This window comes from Chrysemys picta, chromosome 12 (assembly GCF_011386835.1).
Source record: "Chrysemys picta bellii isolate R12L10 chromosome 12, ASM1138683v2, whole genome shotgun sequence".
NCBI lineage: Eukaryota > Metazoa > Chordata > Testudines > Emydidae > Chrysemys > Chrysemys picta.
The window spans coordinates 2,816,192-2,835,233 of NC_088802.1; the positions used below are offsets into that span (position 1 = coordinate 2,816,192).

General features: G+C 54.0%; 1 protein-coding gene across 2 annotated transcripts in view; it reads right to left on the minus strand.

Moving 5' to 3' along the window:
* Nucleotides 1-18,455, minus strand: part of LOC135974898 (uncharacterized) — a 30,624-nt gene extending 12,169 nt beyond the window's left edge. The window contains exons 1-3 of one of the 2 annotated variants that reach the window (XM_065564083.1): nucleotides 18,087-18,455; nucleotides 12,225-12,310; nucleotides 748-10,785 (exon numbers count right to left, since the gene is read on the minus strand). In XM_065564083.1, coding sequence (XP_065420155.1) covers nucleotides 5,116-10,317 — 5,202 coding nt within the window. In that variant the 5' untranslated portion in view covers nucleotides 10,318-10,785; nucleotides 12,225-12,310; nucleotides 18,087-18,455 and the 3' untranslated portion in view covers nucleotides 748-5,115. The remainder of the gene's footprint in view (nucleotides 1-747; nucleotides 10,786-12,224; nucleotides 12,311-18,086) is intronic. The other variant, XM_065564082.1, reaches the window with a different exon arrangement.
* Nucleotides 18,456-19,042: the final 587 nt, after the last annotated feature.

Sequence of the window (19,042 nt, forward strand, 5' to 3'; positions counted from 1 at the left end):
TCATTACTAAAATGTTGTTCTTAAGTGTCTGCCACAGTATCTGCCCTTTTTGGCAACAATTTATTTTATGAAAATGCCATTCCTGTGTCTCTTCGGAACCATGTGTTCTGTGCGGCTTTAGTAATGAAGCTAATTATCACCTGGAATGCCCCATCAAAGATAAATTACATGGGTTTTTCATTAGCATTATGTAGTCTCACCTCTATGTACAATATGTAATACTTTTCTATATCCGTGCCACTTCAGGTCCATCTTGGTGTTAAAAAGGGGTTCTGGGCTGGAATGGGTTAACAAAAGTGTGCTACTAATCAGTTCTCAGTGGTAAAATATTCTCCTCGGGGTCTTTTGGGTTTTTTTGGTGTTTCAAATATGGTTTTGAGCCAAAATGAGCTAATGACACTGTTACTCCTGGGGGAATTCTGCACCAAAAAATTTAAAATAACACTAAACAATGACATGTGTTTCAATTATTTTTGTAATTTATTTGAAAATACCTGTCAGCGAGTCTGTCTGTAACAATACAGACACACACAAAATGTTCCCCCAGGAGTAGAGAGTTAAAGAAACCCCGACAACAACCCAGTTCCTGCTTCTCTGCCTCCTCCCCCCCAGAGCCCAGCCGGGGGACCAGACACTCACAACGCCTCCCCTCCAGAGCCCAGCGGTGGAGCCCTCCCCAGCCCAGACACTCACAGCCCGTCTCCCCCAGAGCCCAGCTGCGAGGTTCCCCCCGGCCCAGACACTCACAGACCCGACCTCTCCACAGCCCAGGGATCCAGAAGGAGAAACAGCCTGATGCTGGGTCCCGACTTGCACAGAGTTTCCTGCTTGCTGCTGCCCCCTTCCTTCCCTCGGGGCGTGCTGGGAACTGCAACAGCTGCTGGGAACACTCCAGTTCCCTCCCCCGGCATTGTCTCTATTTGCGAGCTGGGCTCTGCCAAGTTCAGCAGCCCCTAGTGGTGGCCAATATCTCTGCAGCCCATTTCTGGGGGGGGGAAAGGAAATTTTGCATGCCCAACATTAATTTCTGCAAAATCCTGCATTGCGCAGTGGTGCAGAATTCCCCCAGGAGTACAATGTGTTATGAGTCTGTTCTCATCACTAAAATATTGTTCTCTGTAAAAGCACCTGCTGGTCTTTGCAACAATTTTATTGATTAAAATGTTGTTCTGGGCCTTTCTGGCTCATTCCAGCTTTTACACCATCCCTATATTTCCAGGCCTGCACACTGCAGTGCTGCCTCCCTCTGGGCATCCGGGCACCTATTTCCCACCTAAGCCCTAGAGCCATTCTCAGTCTGGAGGAAGACAGGCGTTCGGCTGCCTAAGTAGAGTGTGGGGCCCAACCTGGTAGGTGGCCTCTGAGCAGACCTGCCAAATCAGGCCCCACAACCTAGTACACACAGAAGCAGCCTCCCTCCTAACTGTTAGCCCAGGGGTTAGGGTACTCACCTGGGAAGTAGGAAACACTGGTTTAAGTCCCTCTTCCACCTGATGAGGAGAAAAGATTCAAAGAGGAATCGGCCATCTCTCAGGGTAGTGCCATAACCATGGGCTCTTGTGATGTGGGGCTCCCTCCCTCTCCCCTGGAGAAACTATTGCACTGGGGATAAAGAGTCATTTGGGCCAAAGAGAGAGAAACCGCAAGCATGAGACTGACTGTATAGTCATGGGGTTAGGGCACTCACCCATTTTATTATGTATTTGATATTCTTGCAAATATAAATAAATGGGGGGAAATCCTCCAAAAACAACCAAAACTAAACCAGTTTTTCTTTTGTTAGGACCAAATTCGGAGCCATTTGGAGATTTTGAAGAAAAAGAGAGACGCGATTCTGTCGTTTAAATTGAGTGGGGAAAATAAAAGCCAGGAACTGCTGGTAGGTGCCGTTATTACTCAGAGGCAAATGTGCACAGGGACATTATCAATCCACCGCTTAGTCTGAGTGTCATCAGAGGAACATAGAGTAACACGTTCTCAGCCGTGAAAGATGATCACTTCTTTATTCTCATTGTAAAGAAAAACTGTTCTGCTTTAATTGAGAGTAAGCAGGAAAATGCAGCATTAAAGAAAGAGTTTTAATCATCCAAAGATTTTCACTGATCATTCGAGTGTAATTTGTTTACTTAACAGTAGTTTCTCCTTTAGTCTTTCAACTAAAAATTTTCAACCAAAAAAAGCTTCCTGCAGATAAAAGGGGTTTAGTAGAAAACAACTGTTTTCATGGGAAAAAGTCACTTGCAACAAATTTTTCAATTTTTGACAGGAAATTTCAAAATAAAACAAACATTTTGGGTCGTTTCAAACTGAAATTTTTATTTTGCTTTTAAAAAGCTGAACATTTTAAAAACTTTCATGTTTGTTTTTTTATCTCTTTCTCTTTTTAGTCCTTTTTTCTCCTGAGTGCCACTAAAATGAATAATTTCCAAGTGTTTCCCCCTTACTTTTTCCTTTTCCTTTTTGCCACTTTTTCAAAACTGGGGGATCTTTTGAAGAGGTACAGAGAGGAAGTACTAAAAAGAAAAATGGGTGGGAAATGAACATTATTTTGTTCCATTTTGGGAAAAGGGAGAAAGAAAAATGTGACATTTTTCAAAAGTCATTTCAAGATATTTTTCAAAGAAACTAAAAGAAGTTCCATTTTAAAAACTGAGAAATGGAAACAACTTTGAAATTTCAATTATTTTTGCAAATTCCCTCACCCTGCTATTTTTGGCCAGCTGCACTTTCACCAGAGATAACCACAGCTGGCCAATCCGTGCAGCTGCTCTAGGAATCTGCTCCCCAGAGGAGGAGGCTGGTCACTTAGTGCCTAAGACAAAGCACAAGGAAGTAAAGACTCCTGTGCAGTTCAGTGAGCTTTGGAACAGGCGCTTAATGGTATCACGGCTAGACATTGCCATGGAGACGATCTGGGTTCCAAATCTGGTCTGATTTCCTTGCTCCCAGGGTATCAGGGGCCAGAGAGTGCTCCAGAGAGAGCATGAATTTGTGGGCTTCGGTCCAGTTCACATGCACTCATTCCTAAGCAACCTGCAAACTCAGACTTGCGTGCGCAAAAAGGGGTCATTACAAATGTACAATGGAAATGGAAAATACATAGAATACACCCTACAGTAATTATAAAGCATTGGTTCTCAAACTGAGGGTCATGACCCCTCGGGGGTCACGACCTGGATATGTGAGGGTCAGGGCTTGCAGCCATGCGTCGCAGTCGGGGCTCACACCCCGGCGCTTGGCTGCAAGTTGTGAGCCCCGACCCCTGCGCCAGGCTGTGAGCCCCGACTGCGACGCATGGCTGCAAGCCCTGACCCCTGTGTGGAGCTGCAGGGCTACGAGCCCTGACTGCTGCGCCGGGCTGTGAGCTCCGACCCCGACAGGGACGCGCGGCTGTGAACCCCGACCCCTGCGCACAGCTGCGAGCCCTGACCCCAACCCCTGTGCTGGGCTGCGAGCCCCGACCCCAGGCTTTGTGCCCCAACCGCTGTGCTGGGCTGCGAGCCCCGACCCCCACAGTTCACGATGCACTATGATGCACACCTTATATGTATTAGTTGGTTTTGTATGCGAATCTTATGATTAAAATAAATAAATGTTCTATTATCAATATTCTTTTTATTTACATTTTTTTTTACAAAGTAACTACTATGAAATTATGTGGAGGGGGGAGGGCACAATTTTATATTCTTGCCTCGGGCACAAAAATAGCTAGTTATGGCTCTGAAACAGCGTCATCTGCCCTTCAGGCGGCCCAATGCACTCACCCACCATTCTGCAGCTACCAAGGCCGCAGTGAAATGTTCCTTCTTTCTGTCCACGCGGCCTGTGTGTCACGTCATTAACCAGGACATCAGAGGGTAAGCTGGGTCTCCCAGAATAACGGGATCAACCTGCACACTATTAATGTACATAGTGTTCCTAGGGGCAAACAGGCCTTCCTCTGTTAATTTAAACAGCATTGAGTGTTGAAAGATCCTATCAGCACGGACCCTCCGAAGCCACCCCGCCTGTCTGTCTTTAGAGCACCATGGAGAAATACCACTTTGTGTTTATAAATTCTGTGCCCTGGTGGGGAGGAGGGCAAATGACAGGCACATGGGTCCCATCGGCTGTCCTGACACAGTTTGGGAACCCCATGTGTGTAAAGACATCAGTGATTTCCTGAGCATTACCCAGCATCGTGACCTGGTTGGCCAGCACCTCGTCAATGGCACAGGGGACCTGCCTCAGCATGGCCCCATAGTTCATCTCCCTGTGCCGATTGTTGGCTACAGACCAGTTACGTGGTGGGACGGCCAACTTCCAGAGGGCAGTGGTGAGCCGCTTCTCTATGGGTACGGGCACCGCGTGTCGCTACGTGTTGCTGAAGCTCTGGAGTCAGTTCTGCACAGAGCTCAGACTAGGTAACCTGCCCAGCCGGAAATTGTCTCACCACTGCTGGGTCGCCCTGGCCCTGGAGAACCGTCCTCTCCCACCGACCTACGCTGGGTTCCCGGGCCCAGAAACGGCACTGAATGCTGTGTAGCTGATCCAGGAACCAGCCTTCTCATTCCAACAGCTCTGTATCATCCTTTGCCTCCTGGTGCCACCAACACAGCGCGGTCTGTGCCGTAGAATATTCTCCTGCTCTGGCATCATCTGCTCAGTGGTGTAACGGGCGAAGTCCAAGGCCAAATTGTCCAGCTTTGACGGCTGTAATACAGACCAAGCTATCTCTGTGTACTGGCGGTGGCCACCATGGTGGAGTGGAGCAGTGTTGTATCCAGGCCGGCTGGCAGCAGTTTGACAATGGTGGAAGCCCAGGGTGAAAGGAACCACGGGGATGCAGGCAGTGGAAACCTGGGACTTTTTTACAAAAACATTTGAACCCACCTGGCTTCCCACAGTGCACAGCAAAAACAATCCCAGGATGCTCGCTGCTCAGGAGTGAAGCAAAGGACCCTGGGATGTCCCTGGAGGACGCTATGCCGTCAGTGCACAGCAAATGGCTGCTGTGTATTCCCACTTTGTGAGCTGAAAACAGATTGGGCACAGTGTGGGCATGTGTTTGCATCCTGCAAGTTACCTGACATACACCAAAGAGCTTTGGATTAAAGCCCCTGTGTAGATGCATATTTAGTCTCTGCCCAACACTGCAGTATATGGGAGAAGTCTAGCAATCCATGGCCACCATCCTGACACCTGAACCATGTATTGGATTCTCCCCTCCTCTCCTTTACAGACGGTGATTAAATTCTCCCCCTGCCCAGAAACAAACTCCAGCTCTGTCCCGCCCCACTGGATCAGCAGCCTGGTGTTCTCCTGCACACACCGGGGCTCCTGAATAAATTGGTCCAAGGCGTGGGAAATACAGGCTCTTAGGATACTGGTGTCTTCCTGACAGGACCCCAATTTTGTCAACACTCTCTGTAGACTGTCGGCGCTCAGTGGTTCTGGGTGGGTGCATAACCGAGCCACGTACATGTCCACGGGGAGCTCCCCGACCTCGTACTGGGGTCTCTCGTCCCTACAGCACACAGAGATCTGACACTGCCCCTCCCCCGACAGGAACTCCAGGGTCCCTCCATCCCACCTGATCCACATCCTGGCATTCTCCTGCACACACTGGGGCTCTCGGCTGAACTGGGAAATGGCCTCCTCAAAGCAGCCGCTCAGCTCCTCACCCAGCGCCCCCCAGTGCCCCAGTCGGTCCCGCATCCTCGCTAGGTCTGCGACGCTCAGCGGCTCTGGGCTGGCTTGTGACCAAGTCACTGGCCTGTCCCCTCCCAGCTCTGTGATGTGATACTGGGGTTCCCCATCGGTGAGGAGCACCGAGATCTCACACTGCCCCCGGCCGGAGACAAACTCCAGCTCCTGTCCATCGCAGCGGATCAGCAGCCTGGCGTTCTCCTGCACACACCGGGGCTCCTGGCGGAAACCCCGCCAGGCTCGGTCAAAACAGGTGGTCAGAGCATCAGTGTCTCCATGACAGGACCCCAGTTCACTCAACACTCTCTGGAGGGTGTCAGCGCTCAGTGACTCTTGGTGGGCGCGTAGCTGAGCCACGTACACATGCACTGGGATCTTCCTAACATGGTACTCGGGTTTTCCATCCCCACAGCGCACGGAGATCTCACATTCCCCGTTCCCCGAGGTGAACCTGAGTTGCCTCCTGCCCCACTGGATCAGCAGCCTGGCGTTCTCCTGAACATACTGGGGCTCCTGGCTGAACCCCTCCCAGGCTCTGCAAAAACAGGCCCTCAGTGCAGCAGTGTCTCCCCGACAGAGACCCAGCTCAGTGTGAAATTTGAACAGGCTGTCAGCACTGAGTGGGTTCTCGCGGGAATGTAACCAGGCCACATACAATTTCCCGGGGAGATCCTCGACATGAAAATGATAATGGGGATTTCCTTCCCGATAGGAAACAGAGATCTCATACTGCCCCTTCCCCGACAGGAACTCCAGGCTCCCCCCATCCCAACACAACCTCATCCTGGCGTTCCCCTGCACACACGGGGGCTCCCGGCTGAACTGGGAAATGGCCTCCCCAAAGCAGCTGCTCAGTTCCTCGCCCAGCGCCCCCCAGCGCCCCAGTCTGTTTTTAACTCTCTCCAGGTTATTGATGCTCAGCGGTTCTGGGTGCGAGTGCGTCCGAGACACAAACACGTCCCAGGTTTTCTCTGTAATGAGGTACTGGGGCTCCCCATTGCTGCAGGACACACTGATCTCACACTGACCCTGCCCGGCGACGAACTCCAGCTCCCCCCCGTCCCAGGGGATCAGCAGCCTGGCGTTCTCCTGCACACACTGGGGCTCCTGGCTGAAACTCACCCAAGCTCTGTACAAACAGGCCTTCAGCACAGCAGTGTCTCCCCCACAGAGACCCAGCTCAGTGTAAAATTTGACCAGGTTGTCAGCAGTGAGTGGGTCCTTGCGGGAACGTAACCGGGTCACATACAAGTGCACTGGGAGAGTCTCAACATGAAAATGATAACGGGGATTTCCTTCCTCATAGGAAATAGTGAAAATGTACTGCCCCTCCCCTGACAGGAACTCCAGGCTCCCCCCAGCCCAACATAACCTCATCCTGGCGTTCCCCTGTACACACGGGGGCTCCTGGCAGAAGTGGGAAATGGCCTCCTCAAAGCAGTCGCTGAGTTCCTTGCCTAGCGCCCCCCAGCGCCCCAGTCTGTCCCGCACCCTCTTCAGGTTATTGATGCTCAGTGGTTCTGGGTGTGAGTTTGTCCAAGCCACAAACATGTCCCAGGTTTTCTCTGTAATGTGATACTGGGGCTTCCCGGTGCTGCAGGACACACTGATCTCACACTGCCCCTGCCCGGCGATGAACTCCAGCTCCCCCCCGTCCCAGCGGATCAGCAGCCTGGCATTCTCCTGCACACACCGGGGCTCCCGGCCGAACCCCTCCCAGGCTGTGTACAAGCAGTCCCTCAGCACAGCAGTGTCTCCCCAACAGAGACCGAGCTCAGTGTGAAATTTGAACAGGCTGTCAGCACTGAGTGGGTTCCTGCAGGAACGTAACCGGGACACGTACAAGTGCCCTGGGAGAGTCTCAACATGAAAATGATAACGGGCATTTCCTTCCTGATAGGAAACAGAGATCTCATACTGCCCCGTCCCCGACAGGAACTCCAGGCTCCCCCTGTCCCAACACAACCTCATCCTGGCGTTCTCCTGCATCCACAGGGGCTCCCGGCTGAACTGGGAAATGGCCTCCCCAAAACAGCCGCTCAGCTCCTCACCCAGCACCCCCCAGCACCCCAGTCTGTCGCGCACTCTCGCTAGATCTGCAACGCTCAGCGGCTCTGGGCTGGCACGTGACCAAGTGACTGGCCTGTCCCCTCCCAGCTCTGTGATGTGATACTGGGGTTCCCCATCAGCGATGAGCACCGAGATCTCACACTGCCCCTGCCCAGAGACAAACTCCAGCTCCCCCCTACCCCCCTGGATCAGCAGCCTGGCGTTCTCCTGCACACATCGGGGCTCATGAACAAATTGGTCCAAGGCGTGGGAAATACAGGCTCTTAGGGTACCGGTGTCTTCCTGACAGGACCCCAATTTTGTCAACACTTTCCATAGGCTGTCGGCGCTCAATGGTTCTGGGTGAGTGCGTAACCGAGCCACGTACATGTGCACGGGGAGCTCCTCAACCTTGTATTGGGGTCTCCCGTCCCTACAGCGCACAGAGATCTCACACTGCCCCTCCCCTGACAAGAGCTCCAGGGTCCTTCCATCCCAGCTGATCCTCATCCTAGTGTTCTCCTGCACACACCAGGGCTCTTGGCTGAACTGGGAAATGGCCTCCCCAAAGCAGGTGCTCAGCTCCTCACCCAGCGCCCCCCAACACCCCAGTCTGTCCCACACCCTAACTAGATCTGCGACGCTCAGTGGCTCTGGGCTGGCGTGTGACCAAGTGATTGGCGTGTTCCCTCCCAGCTCTGTGATGTGATACTGGGGTCTCCCATCGGCGAGGAGCACCGAGATCTCACACTGCCTCTGGCCGGAGACAAACTCCAGCTCCCCCCCGCCCCACTGGATCCCCAGCCTGGCGTTCTCCTGCACACACCGGGGCTCCTGGCAGAAACCCTGCCAGGCATGGTCAAGACAGGTGGTCAGAGAATCAGTGTCTCCATGACAGGACCTCAGTTCACTCAACACTCTCTGGAGGGTGTCAGCACTCAGTGACTGTTGGTGGGCGCGCAGCTGAGCCACATACACATGCACTGGGATCTTCCTAACGTGGTACTGGGGTTTTCCATCCCCACAGCGCACGGAGATCTCACATTCCCCGTTCCCCGAGGTGAACCTGAGCTGCCTCCTGCCCCACTGGATCAGCAGCCTGGCGTTCTCCTGAACATACCGGGGCTCCCGGCTGAACCCCTCCCAGGCTGTGAGCAAGCGGGCCCTCAGGGCAGCAGTGTCTCCCTGACAGAGACCCAACTCAGTGTGAAATTTGAACAGGCTGTCAGCTGTGAGTGGGCTCTTGCGGGAACGTAATCGGGCCACATACAAGTGCCCGGGGAGAGTCTCAAAATGGAAATGATAACGGGCATTTCCTTCCTGATAGGAAACAGAGATCTCATACTGCCCCTTCCCCGACAGGAACTCCAGGCTCCCCCTGTCCCAGGAGAACCTCATCCTGGCGTTCCCCTGCACACATGGGGGCTCTCGGCTGAACTGGAAAATGGCCTCCCCAAAGCAGGCACTCAGCTCCTCGCCCAGCACCCCCCAGCGCCTCAGTCTGTTTCGAACCCTCTCCAGGTTTTTGATTTTCAGCGGTTCTGGGTGCGAGTGCGTCCAAGTCACAAACGTGTCCCAGGTTTTCTCTGTAATGTGATACTGGGGCTCCCCGGCGCTGCAGGACACACTGATCTCACACTGCCCCTGTCCTGCGATAAACTCCAGCTCCCCCCCGTCCCACCGGATCCCCATCCTGGCGTTCTCCTGCACACACCGGGGCTCCCGTCTGAACTCCACCCAGGCTCTGCGAAAACAGGCCCTCAGCACAGCGATGTCTCCCCGACAGAGATCCAGCTCAGTGTGAAATTTGAACAGGCTGTCAGCACTGAGTGGGTCCTTGCGGGAACGTAACCGGGCCACGTACAAGTGTCCTGGGAGAGTATTAACATGAAAATGATAACGGGGATTTCCTTCCTCATAGGAAATAGTGAAAATGTACTGCCCCTCCCCCGACAGGAACTCCAGGCTTCCCCCGTCCCAACATAACCTCATCCTGGCGTTCTCCTGCATCCACGGGGGCTCCCGGCTGAACTGGGAAATGGCCTCCTCAAACAAGCCACTGAGCTCCTCGCCCAGCACCCCCCAGAGCCCCAGTCTATCCCATACTCTTGCTAGGTCTGTAACGCTCAGCGGCTCTGGGCTGGTGTGTGACCAAGTCACTGGCCTGTCCCCTCCCAGCTTTGTGATGTGATACTGGGGTTCTCCATCGGCGAGGAGCACCGAGATCTCACACTGCCCCTGGCCGGAGACAAACTCCAGCTCCCCCCAACCCCCGTGGATCAGCAGCCTGGCGTTCTCCTGCACACACCGGGGCTCCCGGCTGAACCTCTCCAGGGCGAGGTCCAGGCAACTGCTCAGCTCCTTGCCCAGTTTCCTGCATTGCTCCACTCCGTCCCACGCTCCCTGCAGGGTCACCATGCTCAGCGGCTGGGGGCGGGCGCGTAACCTGGTCAGACACACGTCCCCCGTGGGCTCAGCGACGTGGCACCGGGGCTCCCCATCGGTGTCACACACGCGCATCTCACATTCCTCCTCCCCTGAGTTGAGGGTAAGCTCTACCCCCTCGCTGCGGTCGGTCATCCTGGCTCTGCAACCACACACGAGGGCTCCCTGCTGGACTCAGTCGAAGAAGCTTCTCTGGGATTTGGATGCTTCCTGCTGATGACTTACTCTCTGCACTGTGATGTGCAGCTTCACCACACTCACAGACTTTGGATTGGACCCTGCGGAAGGCTGATCCACGGCCCTATCGGTCACTTGGCCATTCTGCCAACCTCTGTCCATGGAGATGCACCTGCACCATGGGCCCGAGATCCGGAGCACAGTTTGGTTTTGTGTTGCCCTTAGTGGGGCTCTAGGTCAGAGTCCTGCAGAGCGGGGCTGAAACGGGCTCTCAGCTCATCTGTCGTGTCCCCCTGGGATTGCAGCTTCCACCGGGTTCTCAGGGCGGAGCAGACGCAGGTAAGATGGATTCAGTTCATTCCTTCTAGAGTGTCCACCTCCCAAGGGCCTCCACTCAGCTTCTCTCCTGCCCTGCTCCAGCAGGTCCTGAGAACGAAATGGGAGATGCCCAGTTCAATTGGAGAACATTAGGGCTGGCCAGGGACACAGGTGCTGACTCTGTGGGTGCTCCAGGGCTGGAGCACCCGTGGGGGGAAAATGGTGGGTGCGCTGAGCACCACCGGCAGCCCCCCTATTAGCTCCCCCCCCACTCCTCCAATGCCTCCTGCCGCTGGTGGGCCCCGCAGATCAGAGCCTCCCCTTCTCTCCCTGCTCCTCCTGCCGCCACAATTCGCTGTTTCCCAGTGTGCTGGAGGCTCCGGGGGGAACAAGGACACGACGTGCTCGGGGGAGAGGCGGGGCAGGGAAGAGGCAGGACTGGGAAGAGGTGGGTCAGGGTGGGGCTCTGGAGGAGGAAGTGGATTGAGGGCAGGGCCTGGGGCAGAGCCAGGGGTTGAGCACCCCCCAGTACATTGTAAAGTCAGCGCCTGTGGTCAGGGGGAGAGTCTGGAGTTTCCCAGAGCTGTAGGGCTCAGCCCCAGGCATTGTCTCCCACGGAGCAGATGCAGGAGAGAAGTATTTCTGTCTGTAACGGCACCAGGCCGGGTGTCCAACATGCAGCCCGGGGCCGGATCCAGCCTTCGCTCTGCGTGTATGTGGCTGCTTGAAACATTCAGCTTGTGCAGGGTTTGGGAGCTTTAATTTCTGGAGAGCCCAAGACAATGCTGGAGGCTTGGCAACCCCACTAGATGGTGACAAAGGGAGAGTAACCCCGAGACATGCCATCCGCTTACAGGGTGGCTTCAGGGTAAAGACCTAAAATCTCCCCGATTCCGTCTCTCTCCGCCAGCCCGGGAACGGCCGATGCCTTTATCCTCATTTCCAAATGACACCAGACACCACCTGAGAGAAGCTGCTCAGAACTGGGCTTTTTCTGATCAACATGAACTTTGAAATCAAATTAGACCTGCAGAGCTGGATTATCCACTTCCACTACCTCTGTGTCATTTATTGTAAACACAGAGTTTGGGGAAGGAGGGTCAGTTCTGGTCTGTGTCTGCCACTTGTGCTGGGAGGGGAGAGACACAGCGCAGGGTGTAAGGCCGTCACACGGCCCGAGCTGCCTGATATTCCCGTCCAAGGTCTTTGGTTCTGAAAGGAAGGGACAGCGACATACGGAGGATATGGAAATTCCCTCTGGGAGCCTGGGCCAGGCACTGTCACATCAGCTGTTTTGGATACAGGGAGCCTCCTCCCCTCTCCCAGTTGCGCTCCCTCTGAGGGCAATTCTGGCCGCCTAACTGGGATTAGTTATTGTTAGTTATTCCCCCCACACAAATAACTCCCGTCACATAGAGCTAAGTTTGCTGAATGCCTCTCAGAACCAGCCAAAACAATCCTGCCCTGGCTAAAAGCACCCAAACGCTGCCCACTAAGGTAACTGCAGAATCAGGTGACATAGCAAACAATTTTGACATAAACCTCACCAGTCAAATCAGATCCTCAACTGATGTCAATCGCCACAGGTCAGCTGATGTCAATGATCCACACCCAAACGTCCTTAACTCTGACCCTAAAACAAAACCGTTCCCAATAACTAGACATTCTAAGCTCATCTTGTCCATTTGTCATAGATTAATAAACGTTAAATCCAGAAGGAACCACAGTGATAATCTAGCCTGACTTCCTGTATCACAAAGGACAGAGAATGTTATCCTGTGACTCCGGAATCAAGCTTAATAATTTACAGTGGAACTAGAGCGGATCTTTTAGAAAGACCAATCTTAATTTAAAGGTTCCCAGTCATGGAGATCCCACCCCACCACATGATCAGCTGTTGCAGCGGTTAATTACCCTTAATCGTTAAACATCTGTGCCTTATTTCCTGATCCAATATTTCTAGTTTCAACTTCCAGTCCTCGGATTTTATTCAGCCTTTGTCTGCTTGATTAAAGTGCCCTCTACTATCAGAGATTTAGTCGTTCTGTAGGATCGTATATAAATAGATTGAGCTTCTTAAGTCTCTCTAACCCAGATGAAAACTAGGAACCTCACTACCTTTGTGTGTTGATCTTTCTATATATTTTTACTTCTGTTCTTATTTTCATATGCCTTCTCCGTCCTTTTAAAAATGTGGACCTGAGAACAGGCCATAGTATCCAGTATTGGCCTCACCAGTGCCATAGACGGAGAGGTAATATCCCCTGTCCACTTCCCTCTTGATACATCCATGGATCGCATTAGCCCTCTTAGCCACAGCATTGAATTGGCTGCTCATGTTCAGTTGATTATCCACCACAACCTCAAAGTCTTTTTCAGAGTCACTGCTTTCCGGGACACTGTCCCCCACCCTGTAAGTGTGGCCTACTGTCTTTATTCCTAGATGTTGGACCTTGCATTTGCCTGTATTCAAATGCAGGGGTTTTGTTTGCACCCAGATTATTGAATGATCCCCGGTGGTCTGTATCAGTGACCTGTCTTCACCAGTATACACCTCCCCATCAGTCTTTGTATCGTCTGCACATCTACACTGGGGTTTTGTTGGCCTAGTTAAGTTGGTCGGGGGTGTACATTTTTTACACTACTAAGCGACGTAGCTATGTTGACATAGCCTAGCTTTAAAGCCTAAGTCAAATGCCTTCCAGAAGGAGAGAGAGTGGGATTTAATGAAGAAGAGAAATTGTGGGGGGTCTCAGAACAGAGAAAGATGGGAAGCCCAGACCCCCTGGGGAGAGAAAGGTGAATTAAGCTTAAGTTGCTCGGGCTTTGGTTTCAGCCCTGGGTAGCAGGGCTCAGGGATCCAGGCTTTTGCCCCATGCAGTGGGGCCTTAGCTTTCTGCCCTGGGCCCAGCAAGTCTAACATTGGCCCTGCTTGATGAACCCCTGAAACCTGCTCATGGCCCCGCAGGGGGCCTCGGACCCCTGGTTGAGAACCACTGTCCTATATAATCACCCGCTACTGGGCCCCACGTGGGAATTACCTACAATGCCTTGTTCCTTATTTGCTGTCAATTAGTAATAAAAACAGACTTGCTGTCTGGCCCCTGACTCCATGAGCTGCTTTCCCTGGGCCCTGGTTTCTCACTGGTCTTTTGGGGCAATATTATTCTCTGCTGCCCCCTTTCCCTGACACCTGGTTTCTATGGTGCCCATTTCCTTGAGGACTGGGTTGTGTTCAGCCTTGTTTCCATGGCACCTGGATCTCTCTGAGGCCGGGTTTCCATGGTACCCCGTTGTCCCTGATGCCATGTCCATGGTCCAGTGTCTCTGAGATCTGGTTGCCATGACACATGATTTCCCTGACACCTGGCTGCCAAGGTACCCAGTTTCCCTGATGCCTGGTTTCTGTATAGTCTGGCTTCCCTATGGCTTGGTTACCATGGCACCCAATTTCCCAGAGGCCTGTTTTCGTTGGAACCTGGTTTCTGAGGCCTCGTTTCTATGGGGGGAGGGATAGCTCAGTGGTTTGAGCATTGGCCTGCTAAACCCAGGTTTGTGAGTTCAATCCTTGAGGGGGCCACTTGGGGATCTGGGGCAAAATTGGTACTTGGTCCTGCTAGTGAAGGCAGGGGGCTGGACTTGATGACCTTTCAAGGTCCCTTCCAGTTCTAGGAGATAGGATATCTCCATTATACAGCCTGGTTTCCCTGAGGTCTCGTTTCCATGGCACCCAGCTTCTTTGGGGCCTGTTTCCCAGAGGCTTGTTGTCCAAGCTTGGTTTCTCAGGCCCAGTTTCTGTACAGCCAGATTTCCATGGCACCTAGTTTTTCTGAGGCCTGGTTTCGGTGCCTGTGGATTTACCTGAAGCCTGGTTGCATGGCATTGGGTTTCTCTGAGGTCTGGTGTCCCATGGCACTTAGTTTGTCTAAGGTCTGCTTTCTATGGCAACTGGTTTCCATGTCACCCAGATTCCCTGAGGCCTGGTTTCCATGGCACTGGGCTTCTCTAAGGCCTAGTTTCCATGGCACCAAGTTTGTCTAAGGCCTGATTTCCATGGCACTGGGTTTCTGTAAGGCCGGGTTTCCATGTGTAATGAAGTGGGAATGTTCTTAATATTTTCTCTGAATACTGTGTGGGTGCCTCAGTTTCCCCTATGCATTTCTTAAGTATCTAGGTGTGGGATAAGCATGTGTGATTGTTGCAGAACCCTAGAGGGCAGGGCTGTGCAGGGATCTGCACAGAGAATGGGCGACAATCTGTCTCCTGGCAACTGATGGCCTGGGCCCCTCGCCTGCAAGGTGCCAACTGAAGGTGTTGGAGAACAAAGAGAGCAGGTGGCCTCCTGGCCCCAGGAAAGAGACAAAGGGCAGAGGAGGGGCTGGGGGGAGTTTCAGTTTGGAGCTGGCTGGGGAAATGGAGGGATGCCCAGAACTGGGGTCTGGGCTCCCCAACCCCCAAGATAGACGTGACTGAGGGGTCCTGTTTTCTCTACCTACAAGCTCTGGTTTGGACTGTGTTCCTGTCGTCTAATAAACCTTCTGTGTTACTGGCTGGCTGAGAGTCACGGTGAATCGCAGGAAGTGGGGGGTGCAGGGCCCTGACTCCTCCACACTCCGTGACACAGCTACCTAGAGGGATTTTACAGCTAACTGGCTGACTGGGTATCCATGAAAGGGAGCTATCCCCCCACTTTATTTATTACAGGGGCTTAACCCTCACGATGGTGGAGCGGAGAGGCTTAGGGGACTTCCCAAGGGTGAGTGGGGATAAACCCGGGGTGCCAGTTCCGCAGGGAACCTCAGTACTAAATTGCTGCCCCTGGTTAAGGAGGGGGGGATGGGGATACCCACCTCGCTGCCTTTGAGCAGGCTGGTGATTTGAACCAGAGGGACCCAGGGGAAAAGCCCCGGAATCTAGCTCCCTTGTTGGGTCCCAAGGCTATAGACACTGTCACACAGATGGGTGGGGTGGTGGACACTCCAGGCCCCGGCCTATATGTCTGCATGGAGTCTCTTGGGCTCAGGCCCCTCGGACCCCCAGGGGGAGCAGAAGGTGGTGGTCAATGACGGGGGGACATGCCTGGGATGGTGAAACCCTGGGACAGAGAGAACTGTTGTCAGGCTCCGGGTGGTGCAGCCGCAGATGCTGAGGGGCTGTGAGACCTGGGTGAAGGTCCCCGGGATGAAGCCCCTCGCCCTGCCTATGGCCCGATCCCTGTGCAGACACAGGAGGGGTTGGGCTGGCTGGTCATTGGGATTCTGCAGGATATCAGCTGTGAGGTCCTGTTAGGGGATGACTGTGTCTCTTTGGGACAGGATCCAGGCCCGGCTCCTGTAATGGCCGAGGATTTGAATTTGAATCCAGGAACCAATCGGCAGAGCCTGAAATTGTCAGTGAAAATGCAAATGACCTGGCTGGCAGCGGGGAGGAGCTGCTGGGCTCAGGATACCTGCCTGCCTGTAACCAGACCCCTGGGGCTGAGTGGGAGGGAGAGATGCTCCCTGCTCCCCTGCACACGGAAGAGCTGGCTCACGCTGGCTCTGATGCTGTGACCAAAGCAGCGAGCTTGCTGCCTGCCCCCACTGGGACAGCCAGGGCAGCACTGAGCACGGTGGGAGATGAGACCCCAGCTGAGTGGGGGGGGACACAGGCAGGGCAGGTCGGCTGCCAACCAGGTTTGCCTGGTCCAGACGTGCTGCTGGGAAGTGATTACACAGCAGGGATGGAGCTACCAGGGATAGTGCTCAGCGGGGCTGTGACCCCAGGCCCAGCCAGCGAGAGGGAACAGGTCCCACTCCCTCCCCCAGCAACTGAATTCCAGACCGAGCTGTGGAAGATCCCTACTTGGAGAGGCTGAGGGAACTTCCTGGCCACAGTGCTGCAAACCTCCTTGGGGAAGGCTGCAGAGACAGATTCCTGTGGGAGAAGGGATTCCTGTACCAGGAATGGGCTCCCCAAGGGGAAGTAGAACTGCAGGGAATCAGGAGGCACCTCGTGGTGCCCCAGAAGTACCGCCACAGGCTATTGTACATAGCCCACAATGTTCTTCTCTTGGGACACCAGGGAATCCAGCGCACCAGGCACCAGCTGCTGCAGAACTTTTACTGGCCCAGAGTCGGTGACGCGTCCAGCAGTTCTGCAGGTCCTGCGACCCCTGCCAGAGGGTGGGGAAGGCCAGGATAACAGTGCAGCTCACTTGAGACCCCTGCCCCTCATAGAGGAGCCTTTCCAGAAGGTGGCTATGAATATAGTGGGGCCCCTCCTCAAGGTGACCTGGTCGGGGAAGAAATACATCCTGGTGGTGATGGATTTTGCCACACGCTACCCAGAGGCAGTGGCTCTGTCTTCCACAGAGGCAGACACCAAGGCAGACACGATGCTGCCCAACTTCAGCAGAGTGGGGGTCCCCAGCAAGGTCCTTACGAACCAGGGGTCCAATTACATGTCAGCCAATTACATATCACCCTCAGTCCAACGGGCCGCTGGAGAGATTTTATGGGACCCTGAGGATGATGCTGAGAACTTTTATGAATCAGCATCCGTGGGACTGGGACAAGTACCTGCCCCACATTCGGTACAGGGAAGTGCCCCAGGAATCCACAGGGTTCTTCCCCTTTGAGCTGCTCTACGGGAGGATAATGAGGGAACCCCTGGACCTGGTAATGATGACTGGTGGAGTGATAAGGGTTTGTGATTGTTGCAGAGTCCTAGAGGGCAAGGGTGTGCAGGGGTCTGCACAGAGAATGGCCGACAACCTGTCTCCTGGTAACTGACGGCCTGGGACCCTCGCCTGCAAGGTGCCAACTGAAGGTGTTGGAGAACAAAGAGAGCAGGTGGCCTCCTGGCCCGAGGAAAGAGACAAAGGCCAGAGGAGGGGCTGGGGGGAGTTTCAGTTTGGAACTGGCTGAGGAAACGGAGGGATGCCCAGAACTGGGGTCTGGGCTCCCCACCCCCCCAAGAGAGATATGACTGAGGGGTCCTGTTTTCTGTACCTACAAGCTCTGTTTTGGACTGTGTTCCTGTCGTCTAATAAACCTTCTGTTGCACTGGCTGGTTGAAAGTCCCAGTGAATCGCAGGAAGTGGGGGGCACGGGGCCCTGGCTCCCCCACACTCCGTGACACAGCTACTAAGAGGGATTTTACAGCTAACTGGCTGGCTGGGTGTCCATCAAAGGGAGCTATCCCCCCACTTTATTTATCACAGCGGCTGATCCCTCTCTGGCAGCTTAGCTCAGCAGCTGTGGTGACTCCTGGCATGGGTTCAAAGGAGCCACCCTTTCTCCCAAGTCAGCATTGCCTATTGGCACGAGTTGGGCAGGGGAGGGGAACCCGGGCCCACCCTATCCTCCAGGTTCTAACCCAGGACCCTATGAAACCCGTTACCCGGGTTCAGGTCTCCGTCTACTCACAGCCATGTGCTGGGCCACCTCCTACCCTTACTGCTGTCTCGGGCGTCTCTCCACCGGTAACAGCTTGACGTCCCCTTCGGTGCCAGCGACTGACTAGGCTCCTACACCGTAGTCTGGGAGTTCGGCTTTGGTGATCTGGAATCCCGGTGGTTTCTCAGCAGGGGCTCCCAGTGCACATCCACTCTCCTCCCCTGACAGTGCAGACTGAGTTGAGTTGTTCCCTTTTATACGCTCCCTCCGCCAGCGGGCGTATGCCAAGCAAGGGTGAGGGGGTGTGGACTCTTGGCCCCAAAGTACTTCCGTCATCAGAGCCAGAGGGTTGATACAACCTGTCAAAGTGAGACTGTGGTCTGGTGGATTAGAGGAGGCAGGGACTGGGAGCCAGGACTCCTAGGTCCTGTTAGAACTTGGCTACACTGAAGCCTAATTTGGATGAAGGCCAGGTATGTACGTGAACTTCCTTTGTATTTCATGACTCCATCTAGGTGTGTTCTCTTTGCAGAATCACGCCACGTTACAACAGGCCCTTTTCTCCACCCCTGCCCAGGAGGAGTCTGAATTACCCTTGACTTGGAAATCGAAAGTTAGGGTCTTCCGGGAAGGATGTTTCTGTGCATCTGTGTGAGGGTGTTCTGGGGACATCTTGAAGGGTTCAGAAATAGCAACTTGTGGCCAGAGACATGGGGAGGCAGGGGCCCTGGGTTAATGTGTCTGTCTGTCCTGTTACAAGCCACCTGCACTGGGCGGGGAGTTGGGTCCAAGGGGGCAGGGCTCTGGGGGGTATGGGCTACTGGGGGGGATGAGTACAGGGTGCTGCAAGGAGCCAGAGGGTTTGGGTAGCTGGGTGCAGGCGGTTAGGTTTGGGGGGCTGGGATGCAACTGGGAGATTCTGGGGGACAGGGGAAAATTGGTTGTGGGCTCTCAGCTCCCCCTTTGAGGCACAGCAGGGATGAGTT